General features: G+C 41.3%; 1 protein-coding gene across 1 annotated transcript in view; it reads left to right on the forward strand.

Moving 5' to 3' along the window:
* The window catches only part of tgfbr3 (transforming growth factor, beta receptor III), a 53334-nt gene that overhangs the window by 15399 nt on the left and 20609 nt on the right, over positions 1–17326 (forward strand). Inside the window, exons 3-5 of the mRNA XM_028403251.1 lie at positions 1749–1936; positions 10527–10664; positions 16521–16704. Coding sequence (XP_028259052.1) covers positions 1749–1936; positions 10527–10664; positions 16521–16704 — 510 coding nt within the window. The remainder of the gene's footprint in view (positions 1–1748; positions 1937–10526; positions 10665–16520; positions 16705–17326) is intronic.

Genomic DNA, 17326 nt, shown 5'->3' on the forward strand with positions numbered 1-17326 from the left:
ACTGATAGATGTAGAATTTTTACTCCCTCAAAAATGGTATCTATTTCCATTGGGTTATAATCCTTTGGGAATAATGACCACTTTTTTACTATATCTATAAAAATCTGGTCAGGATTATATTGCCCTATTTTTTCTGTGTTATCTTTTTCTCCTTTGTCTCCGTTCTGTCGTTTTCTTTAAACAATTAGAAAATCAGATCATTTTCCAACCAGTGTTGTAATCTTTTGGCAGTCTCCCAGAGAGAAGTACTTTTTTCGTTGTTTGTCTGGCAGTTGTTTGTTATTCTCCATGTGTGAGGGGAAAAAGTGAGTTGAAGTGCCCTCAGACGTGTTTGTGGGAGTGAGGCCTGATGACATGGTTAGGGAGGGAATAGGCTTGGGTCCTATGGGAGGAAAAGGGAGGGAGAGGGGGGAGGTTGGGGGTTGAAATACTGATGCACCACAGGTTTTTGCCATTAGGCCCTGTGCTTTTATCACTAAAGCCAGACCTCTTGCCCTGTTTTAATATACGTATGCTCCTAAGAAGAGTCAAATACGGTATGGTGTCCGTGGGTTTGGAAACAAGAGACAGCACAATGTCTAGGTTGAGAATGTCTGTCAAAGACTTTGGATATTTCTCAGGAGACAAATATGGTAACAATAAAGCCTTTGTGTTTTTCTCACAACACACACAGGGGAGCTATGCCATACATGATCTCTGGCTTTATGCTGATCTAACATAGGCTTATTGGACGGCACGGAAGGGGAAAACAATAGCTATGTGTTCGGAGCAAAAAAAGAAAAGCATTTTCCCCCTTGCTGTACCCCAATGCAGAGGCACTGTATTTTTGGAGAGACTCTAACGTTGTTATCTAGCAGTTTTTTTTACTTAGACTTTAATTATTCCCAAATGTTCCATCTGATTGCTATTGGCAGTCTTTGCGTGTTTAGTGAGATACATTTGAAATGTGAGTGCGTCTTGGCTGGCACAGGGCTGAGGGCTAAATGCAAGGTCTGACCCTAAGATAAAAAATAAACCTGCAGTATACTTTCTCATAGTATACAGGATATTCTAATAAAAGAAAGAGCTGTTTGGTAGCTGACTCAAACCTCAGCAGCTTGCTTTGTGCCACCCTGACATGAAGCTGGTGTATCTGCAACTCACTGACTGTGTTTAAGTGGGTCATACAGATGTAAAATGTAGAGGAAGTTTACATTATAGTTAGCTCTCAGGCTGTGGTGAGGCTCGTTAACCACCTGAGAGCTTGTGGCTGATGAAACGGAAGTAACATATCAAGCAGGAGCTAATGTCAATGCCAAGAGCAATCCTGTAAACATAAGTGAATCTGTGTTTAAGTCAAGCACTTCAGACGTTCAGGGGTGACAGAACTGTTCATTAGACAAAACACAGAGAGAGCCAACAACCCAGACTTCAGTGTCCTCACACCCTGCTGAGCGCTGCTCTGCTTGGCTGACTGATGTCTGTAGCTGGGTCTGTGTGATGTCTGTCACTTAGACTACAGAAAAAGGAGATAATGAGTTTCAACTTTACTATAAAATAAAAAAGAAATGTCTGAAAGACACGACCAACCATTGACAGTTGAAGGTGATAACTGGCTGATACTGTGTTAGTGTTAGCAATATGTAAAACCTCACCCTTGTTTTTTTTAATATGCTTGTACCATGGTGATTACTCACCATCATGTGAGGGCATGATGAGGGCAAGTGTAGCACCGTATTCATAACATATTCTTATTGTTCTTTCTGCAGGGCCTTTGTTTCGTAGCCCCTGTGAGCTGCTGCCAGTAGGGACAGGACACCCAGTGCAAGCCACCCAGAAAAGCTTCACTGCCCTCTCGGGCTGTGCAAGCAGAGGCACCACCAGCCTGCCGCAGGAGATCCACATCATCAACCTGAGAGGACATGCTCCAGAGGGTCCAGGCAACACTCCAGCAAAGGTGAGTCAGCCAAACACAAAAAAACCACAATTTCTTTAAAGCCATAGTTTTCAAGTTCATTGGCCAGATAGGTTTTAGAACATAAGATAAACTAGTCCAAACCTGATGATCCAATTAGCTTTCCATATTTCAACATTCCACCTTTTACAGGGTTGAAAAAAGAACAGTGTCAACTCACTTAAATGTCTGTTTGTTTCCAGCCACTCTCTGTTATGAACAGATCTCTACAGCGCTCATTCAAACTGTCAGCACGTCTCACAGTGTTGATCATGTTGATGTCGGTTGTTAGGCCACTCCCTGCCTTCAGGTGTTACATGGCACTGTTGTAGCAGGACCATCAGCCATAGTTAGGAGATGAATCATGGGCCCACAGCCTTTAAAAACTCTGCATGTGGATTTTAAACTGTCCCACGTATCATCCCCCCTTAGTCACAGCAGTGTAAAAAGCAGCATGCATAGACCTGCCATTGCAGTTTTCCTGCTGATGTAGGATTTCGCAGTGCCAAGACCAAATATAAATGCTGTGAGGGTATGCTGCATCAGCAGATAGATGAAAAATTACTCACTAGTTTCATTGGCTGCATTTGTTCTAAGGGTTTATTACACAAACTTAATTTATGTTATATATATTATATATAAAATCATAGTTACAGATTTGTTTTTTGTTATGATTGACGATGATCGACTGATTGAAAGAGAAACAATGCATCTGTTTTTACATTCTTCCTGATAAAGTAGATTTCTACAGAAAATGAAAGTTTATGCTGTAAATGAGCACATTATTGCTTCTATGAAAAGACCAGACTCATATCTAGTGTGAGAGTCTGTAAAAATCATCTGATCACATCCATCTCTTGGTAAACCATCACCTCCATGGTCAAGTGAGGACTACTGCGGAGGAGGCTGAAATCCAGCTGTCCGTCCCCCTGCCTACAGCCTTGGCTGCAAAAGGTTGAGATTAGACGGCCCTGCAGTACCTCATGTTGTTACTGAGGTTTTCTGCGTTTATCTGTGATTAGATAAAAGCTCCTAAAGGACACTGAGATACTCTATACTCATTTTTGTCCTTGATCACATTTCCACCTGAGACGTGGGCACAGATTGGCCTTACTAGGCACAAGCAGCACCTTCTTTAGCCTTCAAAAGGCCACATTGGAGGGCACACAGTGCGTCAAACATATACACTCATATGCAGTCCCTGATCTTTAGTGACATGAGGAGGTGAAACTCCACTACAAAAATATCTCATCTTAAAAAAAGGCCCCTCTGTGGGGAGGGATGTTTTCACGTAAAAAGTCTTATGAAAAAGGATTGTTCTTTATTAATTTACCTTGATCACTATAAATATATTAAATGTTTCCTTCCTCCAGAGCAAGTATACAAGAATAATTTTCTTGCCAGCAGACAAATCCCTAACCCTGTAGCATAGTAAATATGAAAGAGTAATACACTGAAAAGTGGCTTTGAAAAGTGTGCGGCTTGCTCCTTTGTGGCGGAAATGCGGTCAGTTTGGATTCTCCACAGTTACTGTGGATTCCAACAGCATCCTAATTCATGTCAAATAAAATGCCCACATAAACTTCTCAAACCACTTCTGCAGAAAAAAAACATGTTGCCTTTTGTCCATCCATAGTAGCACCATGTACCATACTCTCAGGTTTGTTTATCAGTGCAGTGTATATATTGTCAGGAAAAAAATATTTCTGTCCCATCCTGAGTCATCCTGAAAAATAATATGTTAAACTTGTATCTAAAGCTGTTTAAGGTGTAGCTTAATATCTTTCTGTCTATTTTTATTGTCTGATTAGAAAGTGTGCAAATTGATTTCACTCTCAGTAATCGGTCCTTTCCTATGTTTGCTTTGCGTGCGTGTCCATTGTTTATTTTCTAAGTCAGCAGAGGGGTTCCCGGTCAGTGTGTGATTATGTAGATTTTTGTCTAAGTTCACCTCCTCACCTCTGCTTATGGGGGAGGAAGTGGTGTCTGGGCCGCAGAGCAGACTGTATTTGGATGTTCTGAATGAAGGCCTGCAGCACAAAAGGTGCCTGTGGCTGTCTGGGTTCAGGGACTGCTCAAGAACACGATGTGCCCCAGTGACTTCTTACTAAGTGTCTGCACAACTAAGCCTCGACCAGGTAGGGGAATAAATCTTCTGTTGCACATGGGCTAATATGGTCTGCTAGGGGAGATCACATGGTCAATTTAAGACACACAACACACACATGCACACGCATATCCTGCAGCTGCAATGTGTGAGGCCTGCTTCTCATCTCTTTCACATCCGTGTGTGAAAGTCACGGCTTGCAGTTTGTCCATATTTTCAGTAAAGACGTGAGAGAGCAATGAATTGTTTCCTGCCTGCGCCAGTGAACCCATTCTGTATGGGTATTAACCAACGGGTATGAACTGTTATCCACAGAAAGAAATGCACAGCTGGACCTGACTCAGGATACACACTTTGGCTTCTGGCCAATCTCCACACCAAAGCTGAGTTATTAAGTGCAACAGAATACCTCAGCAGTGACTGTGCATAGTACTTTGTCTGAGGTTTGCTGACATTTACAGGGTTGTAGTTACCTACGATACAGCCCGAGGTTGATTTATTTAGGTATTTTAAATCTAGAGAACAAATTTGGTTTTTAATTATAATGTTAAAGTGGCAGATGAAAATATAACAAACTGTGAATATAAATACACATTCAAACTAAAAAAATATCAACAAAGTAACTAAATAACATTGGTATTGATGTATCCGTGAAAGTCACCGGTTTTTAATTCAGGTACTGCCGATTCATATTAACAAGTAACAACAGCTGGCTCTTACATCAACATAAGAGAATTCTTTTGGTAAGTGGTTCTGCCTAGTTTTACAAGTGCTCCCTCCTAGTAATCTGATGACTAAGATTAAGAACAGGTTTCTTATAAATGTGTGATTTGCCATCAATAATTCCCACAAAAAATAGAAAAGATCCCTCCTGGTTGGCATGATGGCTTCAGCTTGGTGTTACAAGTATCGAACATACAGTATAGTTAGTCCTTACTGAAAAATCTGAAAAAATAAACATGTTTTTAGATGATTCATTTTAATTCTGTACAATGGCTATAAGTCAGTGGTCCAATACTACATTGAAGTTATATAAAGAAGAATTCATTCATATTTCAGCATGTCAGATCACTTGCCAGTTTTATATAGACTGGAATTATATTCACCCTGAATAATATCCATTCTGCATTAGCAGCTTTGCACATGGCTTTACTGAGCAGGTTTGTAATATCAGACCTTGCTTTTTTACTCAATATTTCTCATAAACAGTCTGTTTCATAAACCCTCCTCCATAAAATGGCCAGTGCGGACACTGTCTCGCCTGGACAGGTTTTTAACTTCAGAAGTATTACTCACATTTGTCTGAAGTGCCAAAAAATGATTTCTTCAGTCTCAAGAAACCCCTCCACTGTCTTTTACTTATGTGGGAGGGAGACACGCCAGATTGAAAGAGCGGTGTCCTTTGATAGGTCAAGTAAAAAGACACTTGGCTGAACTGGATTCAGTGCCAGGCTGAGGCTGTGTGTCTGAGAAGGTAGTCATTTCCTCTAATAGTGACAGAATGATTTTCACATTTTCACAAACTTCAGTCATAGAGAAGCAGAGTAAAAGAGCAAATGAGAGTCAGAGTGACCTGTGCTGTTCATATTACCTCCGAGCTTTAAACCCCACCAGATTTTGGAGCAAAATATCTTTTCACGGGGGTGACTATTGACCCAGAGGTGTTGGTGTTTTGCCATTTAAGCTCTACCAAAACAATGACCTCATCCTAATGCGTTTTTTCTCTTCTCCTCTCTCTGGTTTGAAGGTGTAGGTATCAGGTTTGAACATTTTTCCACATGCTTTCTGTCTCATGCTAGGAAGGATAACAAGCTGCCGCTATCACCACATGTGCGTTAATGAACATGGCATTTTTGCAGACACCTTCTTCACAGCTTGCGACAATCTGTAGACAAACATAAGTAAGAAAAAAAAAGCAGCCTTTTAGTGATAGGGTTAAAAATAAACAAAAAGGTCCAGTTAATCTCACATCACCCGTCTTTCTCTAATCAGTTTACCAAAGGCAAACATCAAACACAGCCACTGGCTCTGAATCAGGGTGAGGCAGAGCAGATGATTATTTTATCAGCTGGAATTTGCAGATATCTTACAGGGTGTGAGTGACTAGCTGAAGGAGCTCTCCAGGCACAAACAGCTGGTGAGAACACACTGTCAGATATGAGTTGAGCTCACACACAAGGCAAACTGCACACACAGACGCAACATGCAAACTTGCTGTGGGGGCCTTTTGGTCCTGCTATAAATATATAATAAACATAGGAAGATGCACAGACCACTTTCACACAAGTACTGAACTGAATTCTGATGCTGGGAAACTGAAATATATAGTTTATATACCTAAAATCAGTAATATTTCACTTCAGGAGCCTACTTTGTACTATAGTGTGATAGAGTGAAAGCTAATGTAAATGTAAATGTAAAAGAATGATGTAAAATGATCACATTTCTTCAGTTCATCTTTTATCTGTCAAAGTTTAATCTCAGTCTGTTATCTTGACAACCCCCCCTCATGTCCTGCGATTCTGCCATACCACAAGATTACTATCCAGACGTCCCGTCTCCGTTTGACGTCTTTTCAGGTTTTTCCTTTTGGCATTTAGCTGAGTGCAGACTGATTATCATCACAGCTCAGGCTCCAGGTAGCATCCCCTTTACTCTGGAATATGTGGGTGGTGCTGATAAGAGCGGTCAACAGTTTTTGGTCCGCCTCCCTTCTATCACTGAGCTTCTTTCCTCTCGCCCTCCTTCCCTCTGTACACCATAAGTGATCCAGAAAGAACCAAGATCCAGACAGACAAGACATGCACATACACATCAGATAACACAGTGTGATTGGTCCCAGGCTGTTCTTAGCTGAGTTCTTAGCCAGTGTTCCAGGCTTTAGCATTCATCAGTTCGTCAATCTAGTTTAGTGTTAAGTTGTTTTTTTGTAATAATCTAGATAGCACTCTGTCTGAACCCATACTTTTTCAAACATGCAAGCTAGCTATTGTGGTTCATGTCATATTGTACACAGGGTTTCTATCTAGAGTTGATTATTATTTCCTGGGAGGGAGAGTGTGTTCCCAGATTAGTTTGACTTTTTGGCTAATTAAAGGATGTTTTGGGCTTTTTTTCTGAACCATCAGGCCTCATCAAGCACTTAATTAGCTCTTTCAATAAAGGAAACTCCCTTTTCCTACAAGGACACTGAGCTGCACAGATACTGAGCTCTGACTGCAGGGTGTTTACACTGCTGGGCACAATATTTAACTATGAAAGTATCACATTACACAGTTTTTATAAAGCACACTTAAAACACAGTGTGATTTAGTTTGTTTAAAAGGTCGTGAAAATTGTAACCACACGCTCAGGACAGGACAAACAAATCACAGTGTCACAAACGTCAGTAGGATCTAAATCTAAACATGTGGGTTTGTTATGCAATGAACGCTTTTGTATAATTTATCTTTTTTGGTTTTCGTTGCACTTGGCGGTGTGGTTGTTGTTGGAACAGATGTACAGCTTAAAGTTGACACTGCATTGTTTTTTCCCCGTAACATTTCCATTGTTTACACATGCTACCACCACTAATGGTATGCTCTGTGACGGGCCTTGATTATCTTGCTACAGCTGTCGTCCCTTGTGTGGAGTTTAATTTCAGTAATGTGATAGGCCTTGACAAACCTCTATCCATGGCTGCTGGTAAATGTGCCCCTTAACTGTAATGGACCCTGGACCCCTAAATCCCTGTGCCAGCCTCTTGATAATTAATCAGGTGTGGCCTCTTGTTCCCAACAGACTCTGCAAGGGTCTCTGTAGGTATCTGCATATATCAAGGACATCACAGCTCCACCTGATCCTTGGAAACAACACAAGGCATTTTGATGCCTGGCACATCTGCGCCTCTTCTCTCCACACCCTGGCTCTATGACAAGGTCTGTTGGTATGCCCACCAGGCTCAACAGACCTCACGATCGCAGCTCAGTGGTCAGAGATACCAGCTGCTGTTCCGTTAAATTGTGCAAATTGTGCATCATCATTTCTAATAAATAGCACTAATTGCTGCAGGTTTGCTGCCCTCACGCCTCTTGGCACTTCCTCCTCTTAGCACTCTGTTTATGTGTGTGTTTGCAGGTGACTCACGTCTTCTGGAAATGTTTCTGTCTGGTTTTTTAAATTCCTCATCTTTTACAACTCTCTCCCTCACTCTCACTCTTCCTCTACCTCCCTCTACTATCTTTCAAAGCCAGAGCCTCAAAGCCAAGCCAGGTATGATTATATCTTGGTTGTTGTTATTCTCAGAGGAGCAATGCGCTTGATTTTTTCCAGTGTCTGGACTGGGGGGGGGGGGGGGGGGGGGGGCAAATAAGCAAAACAAAAAAAAAGACTTTCTGCTCTGTTTCTGTCCAGATTGCCTCATAGATAAGTGTTTAGTAATTTCTTCCATTTCTTGTCTCAAAGGGATTTTAATGATTTTTGCAGCACTTTCATAGACCGCATCACTAAACACTGCGGTTTGTGTTGCTGCCCTCCAGGGCTTACGTCTGGTGAGGACTGATAATTAAGCTTTGATGCTTGATGTTCACTGTGTTTGCTCTGTTAGTAAGTGACTTCATGCAGTGTCAGTGACAAGTCTTTGAACATGGAGGATTGTCAGGATATAAAATCAGACTTTCCAAGGTCAAAATCTTCTTTGCTGAGGCACATGTTAGTCTGGTATGCTTCACTAATTCAGATGTTAAGTGTAATTACATTTTTTTTGTGCTGCCCTACAGGGAGACAGGTAAAAAAAAAGATTAGGAAACAGCCAAGAATGCAAATTTTTACTGCTTGGTACAAAGTTTTTGTTGTTGATACATTTTCTTTTGCGATAGTTGTACAGGGTGTGAATTTTTATATAACTCACTCTTTTAATTATATTGAGACTTCAAATGTTCCCTAATTATGGGCCTGTAGGTGCCAACTCACAGCACAAGCGTCATGCTTCTGTGACTGCCGGCCCGCCGAAGACGCACTCACAAGGGAGTTTAGGCAGACTGTGATGTTGCCAACATGGCGGCTGGAGCCTTCCACAAGGATTTAAACCAGCTCTTTGAAAGTCTGTGAGTGATGTCACAGACTTTTTATCTGTAGTTATATACCGTCTCAAAACAACAAGCTTAAAAACAGTGTATATAGCAGCCACATTACTAACACATCTTTATATATATAATGTTTGGCCACACGGACAAGCATCAGTTTTGACCGGTCAGTTCATGTGGATTATTTGATAATTGAACTTGCTCTGATAAACACTTCAGGTATTCAACAGAGAAGAAAGGGTGTCAGTGTGAATGATATGGAAAAATACTGTAGGGATAAATTACTTTATTCAGTAGTAGTGTTGTGGCTTACTTTGTCCATATATATCTGATTTGTAGTGACTGAAATAAATATGAGCGTAGCAGAAATGCAGCGTACCAGAAAAATGTTAATGGTTTCCATTTACGATGTAGATCGCCATCTTGATAATATGCACCCTGCAACCACATCCAAACTAATTATTGCTTTGAACGTTTTTCATGGTGGTAACTCATTTAAGCAATCCTAAAATTAACCTGTCAACTCATTTTCACAATCTCTCTCTAACTATTGTTATTAGAGATAAATTGAGATTGTTTGTTTTAGTATTACTTCAAGTAGAAGTATAAAGGCTGTAGTTCTGTTGAAAGCAAATTGGATATTTTTGTGATCTGCAACTGATTAAATTAGTGTAGGGGTCATTGCAAGTGAATCCTTGTGGGTTGAATTTACTGGCTTTTACTGCTGACACACAAGTTAGGACTAATCTGATAAGTGTGAGAATACAGGGAGAAGTGTCAGCAAGGCCACTACACCTCTGAGAGCATCAGCTCTCATCAAAGGTTGAGGACATTTAAGTGTTTTACCAGCTCTTGAGCAAGCTTTGGTAATAGTGGTGTTTGAGCTAGAGCTTTGCCTGAGATGAGTTCAGGTTCAGTGAACGCTCAGGCCTGCACCACCTGACTTGATTTGGTCCAGATGATCCAGACACTGGAAGGAAACAACAGTTTAGGCCCCAACACATGCAAGTTTGTTTTCCCTGTCTCACTAACAGTCTGAAAATCTATTTTAATGGCAGTCTGAGAACCAAAGGCATTGCTGCACGCTGTAGAGATGGTAACAGCAACCCCCCCCTTCTTTTAACAAAGACTCCACTGTGTGAAAGTTCAGATCCCGCTGAGGCTACATATCAGAGCTAAGCAAGTGCCTTTTAGGGAGAACACAGCATGCTGTCTTTGTGAGTTTATCAGCAAAGTGAGTACATAAACAACCATAAAGCCTGATAAAGAAGAACAATCCACAACATAACAGAGCTGCATTTACACCAGCAGAGCAGCTGTGTGAAACAGGATGATGTTATGTCCTGAGACTGGTCTTATATTGAATTGTTTTTGGTTTTACTGGTGATTATTGACTCCACTCTTTTTTTGTGTGTCCTACCAGGTCGAGCTCCATCTAAAGCCCATCCAGTCCATGCTGCATCACCAGAAGCCGCTGGTCTTTGTGCTCAGCTCCCCCCAACCACTGATCTGGAATGTCAAAGCAGAGAACCTGGCACTGCGCATCAAACACACCTTTCATGTGAGTCCAGCATCACTAGAAGCCTTTAAACCATCCTTCCTAAAACTGTGTGTTCATTTCCTTGCAGGTAAAACCCTATTCCCTGCTTCAGTAGCCTTCTTCTAATAAAATATTTGAAGTGATGTAAATTTGCAGTGGACTATAAAAGAGGTCGCTAGAGTTCAGAGCTCGATCTGGAATTCATGTGGTAAAATATAAAATGTGCTTTGTCAGCTTTATTCACACTTTACAACCACATGGTCGTATCCCCACCCTTCTCCTAACAATCCTGTTGATAGATTGGCTGCAGTTCAAATCAGACTGGGTGTATCCCAGTCCCACAAAAACCCTGTCAACAAGTAAGAGGAGGTGCCAAAGCTTAAAGCTTTACTGAGGACGAGTGTAAAACTTTTCCTTTCATCCACTGATTTTTGCTGAGTGGGGCACAAAACTATTTTTTGCACAGCGTTTATAACATCAGCCACCATGTTGTGTTGTTTAGTTCTTAAATCCAGCTTTCATGTGTGTCAGGAAGAAGACATATTTTACTCATTCTAAAGTTGTTGGTTCATATATCAAAATAGCTGGGCAGGGGTTTTTGTTACGATGAGGGCACACATAGGGGAGGAAGAGGAGAAGATTTAGTGAGGGTATCTCAGTGTAGCTGGAGCCAGCTCCCCTGGGGAGCCAGCCATATTTAGTAAAGGTACCAGGGGGCCTCTCTGGGAAACTTAATAAAAAATGTAAAAGCACACTGCTTCAGCGCTCTTGTTCAAAGCCTGTGTATCACATGAGAAAATCATAGCAAAATGGGACCCAGAAGCCTCAGCCGTGACTTCACTATGAAAACCATGGTCTCTGTGTGCTCTAAGGGCTTTTTTGCTTTTCATTTTCATTCGTATGTTAACAGCACGGCATTGTGCAAGAATGCAGCATCAGGTAGACAAATTATTTCCATATGTGGGCCAGAAGTTTCTTGCTTATGTCTCAAACGCAAAACATCCTGTCATGAAAGCCAATTTGGCATAGAGGAGAATATACACGGATGCTTTAGCTCATCCCACGCACATACACAAACAAATGTTTATTAAAAAACTGTCGCACTTACATTTTCTATGTCCAAGCCTCTTTGACATTTAGACCATGCTTCTTCTAGTCCTTATAAAACTTCTTAGGCATGTGTGACAGTCACTTCACATAGTTATATTAGTAACCATCACCACTGCATACAGAGAAATTGCAGTGTTTGCGTTGTTAGCGGGCAGGATATGGATTTTTACTCATGTTGCATCCGAGTGAAGCATTTCATTCAAGATTATTCTCAGTTCTAATTCAAATATTTAGCCTTTAAAGAATGTATTGAAGTCTCAGCAAAATTCAGCAACTGAAATGGACCATAAACACACAGACAAATACACTACACCAGTGCCAAATACTCCTCTTACTTATTATTTCCTGTATAATGGAAACATTCTCATGTCAAAAGAAACGGATGTATTTCATATAGATGGATGCACATCTGGTCTGCTTGTGTTTTGCTAAGCTGTTATAATGTGTAGCCAGCGAGATGGGTGTTTCATGTAGACGAATGTATGAGAGCAGCAGGTCAGCATCACACTAAACGTCTCCCCTTGTCAGTGATGGCAGACAGAAAACAGCTGAGAAGCATCATTAAAACAGGCAGTCCAGGCAGAGCTGTTGCTGCGTGTTAATGAGGTTGGACATTGGTGCTTTTGCAGAGTTTCTGCTTTATCTCAATTTTTAAAAAAGACAGCTCTTAATGTACTTTCAAAATAAAACACATCTTTGTATTAGAGTAATGTGTATTAAATTCTTTAGTCACACATGCTCTGTTACTCATCGGCTAGAAGAAATATCTTTTTTTCTGAGACATGAGGTGTCAGGTTTCTTCTTGACTTTCGTCTGATACATAGCTTTTTTAAAGTGAGGTTAGAAGATATAAAGAGAATCAGTGAAGAAGTAGGCCCCCACATGCAGACAAAGCCAAACTAATGGTTTTGACTGACTGCAGGGACCCTGCTGAATTAGGTGTTAAGTATGCTGTGTTTGAGTGACAGCACTGAGGCCTCTGGCAGTGCAAGCTGTTGGTATCTTATCCACCAGTGTGACTGCTGGAGAGAAGAAGTCCCCAATTCTGCTCCTCTTCTCAGGTTCTTTCTACACAGTGACAGCATGGTATAACATGTCAAACATGTGATATGCCATACAACGTGTTGCTGGAAGAATGATTATCCTGTTTCGCTGATAATAAGCATACATTCTTTTTATCACTAATAAATTGCAGCTGACAGTTCACTAAGCCCAAGTAGTGGGTCAGCAATAAAGGCACAGTTCAATAACAAAACTCTTTGGTCATGGTATGCAGGCATGGACAGGCCATGGTGGGCTGACGTACATTTTGAGGCCAGTGACGGGATGTCATAATTTAATCAAAATTATAAATTTAATAAAAGTATAAATATATTATAAATGTTTGTATTGGCTGTGACTGCTCCCTCCTCTGCCCACCCCTTCCCCCCCCCCTTGACTAAGGTTATAAAGTTTTGCTATTGGAGTTAGAGAGAAGGGACTGTCCGTCTTTTACCTCAAGATGGAGATTGTGCCACTGTGGCCATCTCTTCCAAGATGAAAATCTGTGCATATATCCTCTGGTACATCATATTGCGTATATCGTATAAATAATTATGGTGGGCCGACATGGCCAAAAATGCTGGGGCCAGGCCAGCCCTGATGTATAGATTTCACCAATTCCCACACTTACTAATCTGTCCTTTACAGTGGAGTTGAGATGTTGTTGTGGTGAGTGTAGAATAACAGAGTCAAGAGGAGCTGGTATTGGCCTTAACGCTTAACATACAGAGCAGATACTCACTGCCAGACCTCCCTCATTCTGCCTTTCCACTGGAGAGGCTGTTTCCTGGGGCTAATAGGACTCTGCATCAGGCCTGCCAGTCCTTGTTTCCTGGTCCCAATGCTCTGGGCTCAATGGACACAGATGGGCTGCCTGGAAAAGCTTCAGAGATGTGGAGCACACTGTTGCTGTTGGCCAATGGACCTGACTGCTTTTAAAATGCCAAAATCCAGACTTTTGTTGTAAAACATGCACTCTGCAGTAGTTTTTTGTCAATCAGCAGCAGGCCAGGATTCATCATGGGTCTAAAATGACATGAAATATGAACAGTGAATTTTACCAAGGGACACCAAGGTTTGAAGAGGGACACATGTGCAGCGTGTGCTGTGTTGATCTTGTGGCCAAATGTGTATGTTTCTTTTTGGAGGGTTAGGGGAGGGAGAGCTGTGTTGCATCTCTGCTTGAAGGGCTTAATCTGGAGCAAATGTTTTATTACTCTTGATGGAACAACACTGTTAAGTTTTGCTGTTGGCTCGTGTACTGCCCATTGTTTGTTTGCCAAGCTTCGCCTCTTCACCCTTGCATTTCTTCCACTAGTCAAAGGCGTGCAGTGTGAGCTCTTACATGAGCGCTCTCCTCACTGTAATTGTTAATGGAAACCACGGGTAGCCACGATTGGTTTTTATTCGGAGACAGACACGGCAGAGGAACGCTCCAGAGTGGCGCTGAGACATATGGTATTGTTTTCTCCACAACATAGCCTGCCAGTTCACAGGAACACATCTGCAGCGTGATTAGCTCCCCGTATCTCATCAAGAGGGAGAAGATCAAATCAGCCACAAAAAGCATTTATCACATTAATATCACCAGAGAGTTATTAGCCATCAACCCTTTCTGCACTTTCCACCACCCTCCTCTGTTTGCAACACCTCTTATTTTGCAAACAGCTTTTGACCCTTTCCCAGGCTAAGGGTGTTGCTCAGAGGATAAAATCCAGCTCTGATAATTAATCTCAAACATTTGGCTTGCTGTTTTCTTTTTATTGCACATATGGCCATAATATGTTGACGCTTATAGGGCGAAAGGGCAGGAAATATACTGTTAAATGTTTTGAATCACACAAAATAATAGTCAACCTACTGAGATGCCTTGTGAGTTGTTGACTTAACATGCCTGCAAGTACCATTACCAAGATGAAAGCAGGAGTCTGAGTCCCCTTGGTATGTTGCTAACTTCTCCTCTACATTCTTTCTTTTCCACTGCCAAGTCTAAGGAATTCCTCACAAGTCAAGGTTATGTCCAATGTTCATGTTTTTCAGCTTCACAGCAATAAAGGAGTTGCAGTGGCTTACTTAGGAATATTGTCATATAGTGGACTTATGCTTTACTTGGCACTTGAGACCTTTGCTTCAAGCATTGTTTGACCATGTGATGAACATGAATCCAACACAAAGATTCATCTGATATGACACAAGCAGAACAACAGCAGAACAGTTTTGCTTTGTGTGAGTATATTTATTGAATGGCAGCTTATGTAAGTAGCATGCAATGTGGTGTATTAGATATATTCTGTTGGAGCCTGTGACGATTGAAAATTGCTTTTTGGTTTCTAGCACTTTTGTCTGTCAGCTGAGCAGAGAGAGAGAGTTTGTTAAATCCCAGAGTGGTCCCTCACTTCCCTGCTTCAAATTCCTGAGGTTTTCAGTGTTCTGCAAGGCCTGGAGCTAATTTGGCTTTCAGGCTTTCCCCCTCTAATTCTTTGTGACTAATTATGGTCGTATACCCGCAATTAAACTGATAAACTCTGCTGAGCTTGGCAAGGTTAGCGAAGAAACCCCAGCCCCTCCTCGACAGCTCAGGGCTCCACCTCTCTGTTCTTCAACATTTCTCTTACTTCTCGCAAATGCAGTAGACACACTAAAAATACATTCAACCTGATTCTTCGACAGAGAGTGTCTTTTCGGACCTTCACTATTTACTGCCTCTGGTTACAATGCCAGGAACGCTGAGAGGAGCGTCCAGAGGTCAGACAGATGTTGCGCATGAGAGGACTGTCAAAAAACCTAAAGGGATGTTATCCTAGTATCATTAGGGTTTAGGACAACTTCATAACATCATCACAAAGCGGTGCTCTTCTGTATTCTCCTCCTGGATTCAAAATAGATTTAATGTTTTAATTGAGCTTGCCAGCACTGTCTCAGCTTATGCATACAGATAGGGTAGCTTGGAAGAAAGAAAAACAAGCATAGAAATAAAATAAGGTAGGCCGTCTAGACCGTGCGCTTGGACTCATTTGATTGTTCAGTAGGCTTTCAGCACATGTGAATGTTTATCTCTGAAATGAAGCACATGGGCCGGACGACATTAACTGCCAAAGGTGATCACTGATAAATGCAGCCAGGCCGGTCTTCTTGTCTTTTCTCCCTCATTTGTGTCAGTTTTTTTATGTGTTCTGTTGGAATTAATGGAGCAACAACCACTTTATCACAGTGGTATTTAGTGTTGTGTGAAATTCAAAATTCTTATTCTTTGTGGCCATGTTGAAGCACACTGACACATTTGTGATGACGCAGTACTCTGTATAAACACTGGAAACCAGACACCTTATTGTGCAGAGGAACATGTGTAAAAATATGCAGGGCATATTTGTAGAAGCTTTGCAATAACGGCTGGGATGGAGTGTGAAGGATGGGTTTCACCGGTGTTTAAAGAGCTGGTGTAATTTTGGAAAGAGAGTTTTTTTCTGCCTGCAGCTTCTTTTTATGATCTCAAGTTTTTGTTGAAAAATAGGTTGGGTAGATTTTTACGTGCATTCTGAACAAATGGGTCACTCTAGGCTGACATTTTGGAAATCAGAAGCACAATAGTTCTTTTAGGGAAGACCACTTCTATTCACTGATGATTGAAATGAATGTGAGCAAGAGTATAGCTGAACAAACTGTGGTAACAACTCATCCCAGCAGCTCCTTTGTCCTCTAACACTCCTGTCTGTTCTCTTCCTCAAGGTATCCGAGGGCTCAGAGGTCCACTTTAAGCCAGGAAACTTCTCCCTCTTCACCCAGATCCAGGAGGAGACCCTCCCCCACGGCAATGAGCATCTCCTCAACTGGGCTCAGAAGAAGTACAGGGCAGTCACCTCCTTCACTGAGCTCAGGATGACTCAAGCCATCTACATCAAAGTTGGAGAAGGTGTGCAGATTCACAAAATTCCCAAACATAGCTCTAGGCCCCAAGGCAGCAACCTCCCCCCTCCACCCATTCCCCTTTAGCTTTCATAACTTTACTCAGCTTTTGTGTTTTAGCCCAGGATAGAGGTTTACAGGCTCAAGTCTAGGAAAAGAATTCCTTTCCCTCAATAGACATTCAACCTATTGCACTGTTTAACAAGGTGCCTGTGGTGTTTCTGAGTTTTTGGCTGCTGACAGTCTAAACCCAGAAGAATAATAGAAGTGTTTTGGCACAAATAAAATTATATTAAATTAATCAAATAAGTGCTTTCTCAATAACAAGGCCAAAAATATCTGAAAACAGGATAGTGACAGACACCATTATATTTTTATAGACCTACAAATTTACAATGATCAGACTAATCAAAAGTTAAACATATAGCCTCATAGTGGCGCACAGTAAATAATATCTTATTGGTTTCTGTAGAATAGATATTTGCATGCTATTAAAAATTATTTTAGTTATTGGTTTATTTAAACATGTAAATGAATGCCCCATCTAACATAATGACATTAGTTTTTCCTGGCAAGAAACAAAAATGACATCACACTGTGTTTGCCCCTTTTTTAATTTTTTGTGTTAT

This window comes from Parambassis ranga, chromosome 4, assembly GCF_900634625.1.
Source record: "Parambassis ranga chromosome 4, fParRan2.1, whole genome shotgun sequence".
Taxonomy (NCBI): Eukaryota; Metazoa; Chordata; class Actinopteri; family Ambassidae; genus Parambassis; species Parambassis ranga.